The sequence below is a fragment of the Palaemon carinicauda genome, chromosome 4 (genome assembly GCF_036898095.1).
Source record: "Palaemon carinicauda isolate YSFRI2023 chromosome 4, ASM3689809v2, whole genome shotgun sequence".
In the NCBI taxonomy this organism is placed as follows: domain Eukaryota; kingdom Metazoa; phylum Arthropoda; class Malacostraca; order Decapoda; family Palaemonidae; genus Palaemon; species Palaemon carinicauda.
The window spans coordinates 37503406-37510653 of NC_090728.1; the positions used below are offsets into that span (position 1 = coordinate 37503406).

The 7248-nt window shown below is 35.6% G+C and overlaps 1 protein-coding gene across 1 annotated transcript in view; it reads left to right on the forward strand.

The window, feature by feature from the left end:
- Nucleotides 1-643: 643 nt before the first annotated feature.
- The window catches only part of LOC137639906 (thiopurine S-methyltransferase-like), a 34487-nt gene continuing 27882 nt past the window's right edge, over nt 644-7248 (forward strand). The window contains exons 1-2 of the mRNA XM_068372183.1: nt 644-787; nt 5175-5384. Coding sequence (XP_068228284.1) covers nt 5184-5384 — 201 coding nt within the window. The 5' untranslated portion in view covers nt 644-787; nt 5175-5183. The remainder of the gene's footprint in view (nt 788-5174; nt 5385-7248) is intronic.

Below are 7248 nucleotides of genomic sequence, written 5' to 3' on the forward strand. Positions count from 1 at the left end.
CCTGTCCACACACACATAAATAAATAAACCGACTCGAAAAACATTACCTTCTCCCAACTTCGTTGGTGTATGGTATACTATATCACGAACATATTGAAGTAAGGCACTAATATCCTATTTATAGCTTTATCAAGAAAGGGGCGAATCTTATCAGCAAATATCCAAGATATTTGAAAGCTAATTCTGACTAAAATTTTATCTTGTACGATATTCGTCATATCTTTCAACTATCTACTTAATTAGATTATACTATAGCGAAAATTACACACATACCCGGAGTTCAGAAACGCTTGTCATTGATTTTCATATCCTTGAGATACAGTATCAAAATTTATTGTTATTGACGCGGTACTACTTTGAAGACTTTACTTGCGCCATGACGAAATATTGCGCAATTTGCGTTTTTTTAGTTGTAAATTGTTTCTTATGACTAGCCTATCCTAAAGTTTTTATAATCAACAAACCAAGCTTCTTCAAAACAGATCATCAAGGGATTAGCGATAATATATTATAATTATATCCTTTTGCATTTCCGTTGGAATGGGTTAGGGTACGTTTGGTTCAGAGTTGCCAGTTACTCTTTCCTGAGTGACCGACCAATCATGTAGTAGTTATCGCTACTAAATTGCAAGTCATGCAATGATGCAACTCCCTCTCGGAAGTTAGGAAAGGCAAAGGAATGGCGGCCATTTTCGTTATTCAGTGCTTGCAGTGTTGTGCTCAAGAAACGTTCTCCAATTTTGGTCAGAAGAAACTACTTTGACTCGCCGGCAGTACTACAACATTTGTGAGACTAATCTATGAATTTTTTCTTACCCAAATATTATATTTATTAGTGATTTAAATATTGCATTAGTTAGTGATATAAATCATATCAGTAAAAATTAGGCTATGGCTGATTTGCAAAACTCTATGTATGATTTTCTGTTGTAAACTTGTAACATAAGAAAACGAAAATCTTATTGCTTTCAAGACAGACTATACCAAATTCTCTCTCTCTCTCTCTCTCTCTCTCTCTCTCTCTCTCTCTCTCTCTCTCTCTCTCTCTCTCTCTCTCTCTCTCTCTCTCTCTCTGTATATATATATATATATATATATATATATATATATATATATATATATATTTAATTATACATATATCCACTTTTATACTGTAGACTACATGCACCCACAGATTATCATGTGTGTATATAAATATATATATATATATATATATATATATATATATATATATATATATATATATATATATATATATATATATATATATATATATATATATTGTGTGTGTGTGTGGTTGGAGCATTTGTCAAGAAATCCGGAAAGCATTAGCCAAGCAAGGTTAAATTCTAATGTGGCTCACTCGACTTATGCTGACAATTATGGACACTAATTTGCAGTTCTCTGAACAGCGGTGGGATGCATTCTGGAAAAGGGAAAAAGATAATGGTCCATCAACCCTATCACAAAGGAATGGGCGCCTTTATAACATGTGGCAGGCTGATAACGGTCTTAACAAAAATTATCTTGTTTGAGGGTACACTTGGGCACGCTGTTCCATCTAGTTTCTCTTCCTCTTGTTTTGTTGAAGTTTTTATTGTTTATAACGGAAATAGTTATTTTAATGTTACTATTCTTAAAATATTTTATTTTTCCTTGTTTCCTTTCCTCACTGGGCCATTTTTCCTGTTGGGGCCCCTGGGCTTTTAGCATCCTGCTTTTTCCAACTAGGGTTGTAGCTTAGCAATTAATAATGATAATAATAATAAAAACTTTAATAATATGAAGCATGTAATGGCATGCTTGAACAGTTTTTTTTTTTCTATTATCAGTACAAGAAAGAGAGAGAGAGAGGAGAGAGAGAGAGAGAGAGAGAGAGAGAGAGAGAGAGAGAGAGAGAGAGAGAGAGAGAGAGAGAGAGAGAGAACAATCGCTTTACAATGTATGAGCGTGTATAAAATACAATTGTATTACAAACATTAAAATAAACAGCTTCTGACTCTATCTATGGTGATGACGTGTTTTCTATGCCACTGTTCGTTCGACCAGTGAGGTTGAGTAAACCCAAATATAGTCAGTATTGAGATGACTGACCAAATAGGGAAAATAGTCCTTGTTGGGGCATAAGTCGCAGAACAGCCAAACGACAGGGGTGTAGGCAAGCAGTCCTAAACCTTGAATATTTAATGAAACACAGGAAGGTATCACTTGTCTATTTATCTATCTATCTATTTACCCCCCTCTCTCTCTCTCTCTCTCTCTCTCTCTCTCTCTCTCTCTCTTCTCTATATATATATATATATATATATATATATATATATATAAGTGATCACTGATCAACATAAGTTTACAATTCCATTTATATAGGAGGTTCAGCACAATCATATTTTTTTTTACCTCATTCATAAAAGAAATTGTATGTAACATTATGTTAATCAGTAATCACTTAATAGTCGCAGTTTCTTTAACCAGAGGCTTATATATTGACGCCGGTAAGGCAATTGCCTTCAATGAAAATTGTATTGAAGAAAAGCTTTGTGTGTGTGTGTTTGTTTGTGTGTGTGCGCGCGCGTGTGTGTCTTACTCGCAATCACACACAAAAGTACAAAAACGCTTCATGTTTTCACCTCAACGACTTACTCCGTATAGGTATACAGATCACATAAATATTTCCCCCTCGTGAACGTGTACAGACTGTTCATGAGAACTAATCTTCCACGTATTCACTTATTTCCTGGATATCAATGTCATTCTGTTCATATACTTATTCTGATCCGTCTAGAGTTCTAGGCACCACATCCCTTCTAAAGGTTTCACCATCCAAACGCTTATCGCCACCAAGTTAACACCCGCAATTTCTTTTCCGGATGAACATACTAACGAAAACAGCTGCTAATTTTATCTTACTTGGCGTATTTCATCCCGTGACCCTTATGCAATTCAAGTAATTAACTTCCACACCTTCCCCCTTTCTTCTCATACTCAACTTCCACACTTTATGTCTATAAAGGAGAGACGGTCAAGGATGCTTTAATACATCAATGATTTTGCTAATATAGATATTCCTTCTAACTGTTACTCATCTTCCTTCGTCTTGTCTATGATTTACCTCCTCTCCCATCTGACCGACATCCATTACATTTACTCTCGAATATGTAACAGCTGCTTCTAATCTTACGTCATTCAAATCAGTACTGTTGCTTCAACTTCGTGATCTCTTTACCCTGGAATTTTTATCCCTTGGTTACAATTTTTTATTTACGTTTATAAATGGTTTGAAACTCTTGTCCTCTGCAGCATTCCTTCCTTAACACAAACTAACTGCATCGACTGTAAACGCCAGCTTCAACGCATTCCATTCTTTGCCTCTTTTATTTGCCTACAAACTTGGCCTTACATCTCCTGTCTATTTCCTGACTTTTACCGTTATAAAGATACAAGCAATTAAGTAGACATGTAAATATGTGCAACCCACTATCACACCAAACCATCTTGGTCTCACACTTGTTTATTCCAACATGAAAACCGCTCTAATCATGAAAAGTACACAATAAATTTCAACACATTCCATATGGCATCTTTATCATTTATATCACTAAGTTTTATCTAGATCCATGCATGGTACATACGTGGATCAAACGTTCTTTTACCATTGACCAATGATGCCCTTTCTTCGAAATAGCGAAAGAAAAAATAGCAAGGAATGTTTTGTTAAGAATATTGAAGAGATGTGTGAATTTATGCACATCTGATGAAACCTTGCTAAAGCATAGATTTAAAAAAAAAACTGCATTTGGAATCCATCTTCTACAGATAAAATGCATTTTTTGGTTTTTTACATTTATGCTTAGTAAGGTTTCATCAGATAAACATAAATTCACATATCTCTTCAATATACCCCAAAAAACATTCCTTGTTTTCTTTCTCTGTTATATGTACACATGCACGTTCTTTTGATAAGAATTTGTCATGAAATTTCTTATAGATCGTATATTAGAGACTATTCAAGCTCGATCTACTAACAAGGTATGACACCCCTGTTACGTACCTTTGCATTCAGATCACACCGCACAACCTACTTTTATCCCCTTTTAACATAATTGCTATCCAAATTTATTTTCTTTTTACATTAATTTTCTAATTTTCATGAACTAATACAATACATATTTTACATGGCCTGAGTCTCTCAGACATCACTGACACAATCTTTGACACTCAGAACTTAGCTTTTTAATTTCACCTTATCCTCACTAATGCCTTGATATCCTCTTTCCTTAATTTAATTTCACCAGTGTCATATCCACATAGATCCAAACCGTGACTTGCTGCAATTGCCCTTCTCTGGTTTTGAATCATAAGTAGCCTATGGGTATGTTGCCACAACCACAGTGCTCATAACAATGTTAGAGATTTTCAAACTACCTGTAGTAAAAAGAATATTATCGTATTATTCAACTTTGTACTATAAAATCAAGCCTCATTGCAATGGTTGTTGAAGACGATACTTCTGTATTTGAAGGACATATCCTTCCACCAGGAGTTTCGAAACGCTGCAACAAGAGTTTAATTACTTTGAAATACGTGGATCAATAGCTTCCAGTTCCTCGTCGTTTGTAGCGTCACTTAACTCGAAAAAACTCTATTATAGATTGACTTACACAAACACACACTTGCAGACACTTACATACTGTAGGCCTATTAACACACACACACACACACATATATATATATATATATATATATATATATATATATATATATATATATACACACGAGTGCATTTAGAATGATATGCACACACATGCAATCCCCTCCCACCAGGGTATGACTACTCCTCTCCCCTAACCGAGGGACGGGGAGAGCTGAGCATGACTGGAAAGAAATACACACATACACACACACACATGTATATATATATATATATATATATATATATATATATATATATATATATATATATATGTATATATGTGTGTGTGTGTGTGTGTGTGTGTGTTCAATTGTTCTTTATTGTATAGGGGAGATTACATCACGAATCTTCTAAGTAGTTAAGAGACTTTTCCATTTTATCACTATATTTTCCTAACTAACTCGGCTTCATTTTGATGATATCCATGATACTTTTATTATCGCAAAGCAGTACAAATGGGAAATTCTCAAACTTTTTTTTGCAGATTGAGCCCATGGCATCCCACCACGACCACCACGGAGATGGAGGCCACTATGAACGCCAAGGCTGGGAGGGAGACAGTGACGATGAGATTCAGTGTAACCACGAGGAAGGAGTGGGCAAGGTTCAACACGAACACCACATGATGGATGACCCTTTGTTTGAAAAAAAGCAATGGACACTTGCTGATTGGACCGATTTCGTAGGCAGGATGGTAAGTTTTTCCCTACTAAATCAATTCTTTACAATTTATCCTAAGCGTATTTATGGAAATCCATTTATCAGGTCTCTTTTTGTGTAAGGGATCTTTGACCTGTGTGTGTGTAGATCGCCTTACCTTATGTAAGACACGGGCTCTTGCCGCTGGGCAGCCCGTAAATAAAGGTACATAATCGTCGAAACTTCTGAATCGAGATTATTACACCATAATCATAGATATCTTAGTCTTACAATAGGTACTGCGAGACCCATATCGGCCAATGGTAGTGCATACTCTAGGTCAGCTAATTTCCTGTCACCAATCCAGTCCAATCCTTCTCCGCCATCCCAAACTGTTCTATCCATTACAAAATCCTTTAGGAGAATAAACAACATAGGTGATAGCAAATATCTTTGGAGTACTCCACTCTTCACTGGAAATTCATTTGATAGGACTCCACTAACATTAACTTTGCACTTGCTATGCTCATGAACATACTTAATAAAATTCACATGTTTAAGAGGAACTCCAAAATAAAGCAGGATTCTCCCCAAAATTGGCCAGTCCACAATATCAAAGGCTTTTTCATAGTCCACAAATGCCATCAAGACTGGATTTCTATATTCTACACATTGTTGTACCACATGTCTTAAAATGAAAATTTGGCCAGTACAACTTCTACCTTTTCTAAATCCTGCTTGTTTATCTCTCATCTTTTCATCAATCTTTCTCTCTAGTCTGTTTAGAATGAGCATTCTATATATTTTAGTGGCAACTGGCGTGTGATGCCTCTGTAATTATTGCTAAAAGTCAGATCTTTTTTTGCCATTTTCACATTTTCTCCTAGTTCACATTCACCAGATGTTATCGCTTCACGCCACATTCTATAAGATAATCTTGTAAGTATTCTTGGAGTCACTTCATTTTCGGCCAGTATCATCTCAGCAGTTGTTCTATCATATACAGGGGCTTTAAATCTCTTTAGTTTTTGATAAATGCTTCAACAATCAAACACACTGAATTCATCCGTGGGCACATCAACGTTTTCCTCAGCTTGAGGTATATCAATTAGATTATTCCCTTCATATCTTCTATTCATAACCTCACTCAAGTGTTCCATCCAACGTTGCCTGTTTTCATCTTTCGTTGTAATAACAGATCCATCTCTCTTTTTGATGGGTATATGCTTCTTCTTCTTCTTTGTCCCCATAGAGATTTCATTAATTCAATGAGCAATTCTTACACCATAGCCACTCCCTGAATTCATAGCTTTGTCACCTCATCTGCTTTCCTGTCTAAATATTCTGTCGTCCTTCCTGACTTTCCTTTGACCACTATCAATACTGGAATACTTACCATGCTCTACCTTGTGATTTCATTACTTCCTCAAAAACTTTCAACAATCAGTTTCTGTCGTTGTCTCCTTTTCATATTATTTCAAGTACCATCTGATATCCATGGTTTTTTCCTTGTAAATGCATGTCCCAAAACTTCACTACCAACAGACTGATATATGTTCTTAATACCACACCATTCTTCATTAATTGTCTGTTCTTCGTCTCTTAGAGTTTCTAAGACTGCAAATCGATTCCTACATTCAATTGCAATTGTTTCTCTGTGCTCATCTTCTAGAAGCTTAGTTATATCAAACCTATGTATTCTATCTACATTTCTGTTGAGTGCTATCAGTTTTAATTTCAGTGTGGCAATGAGGAGCTGGTGATCACTACCAATATCTGCATCTCTATAGCTTCTTACATATCCCAGAGTCCTCCTTCTCTCTTTATTAATGACTATGTGATCTATTTGATGTTTGTAATTGCCACATGGTGAAGTCCATGTATATTTTTGGATGTCCATGTGCGGGAAAATAGTACCT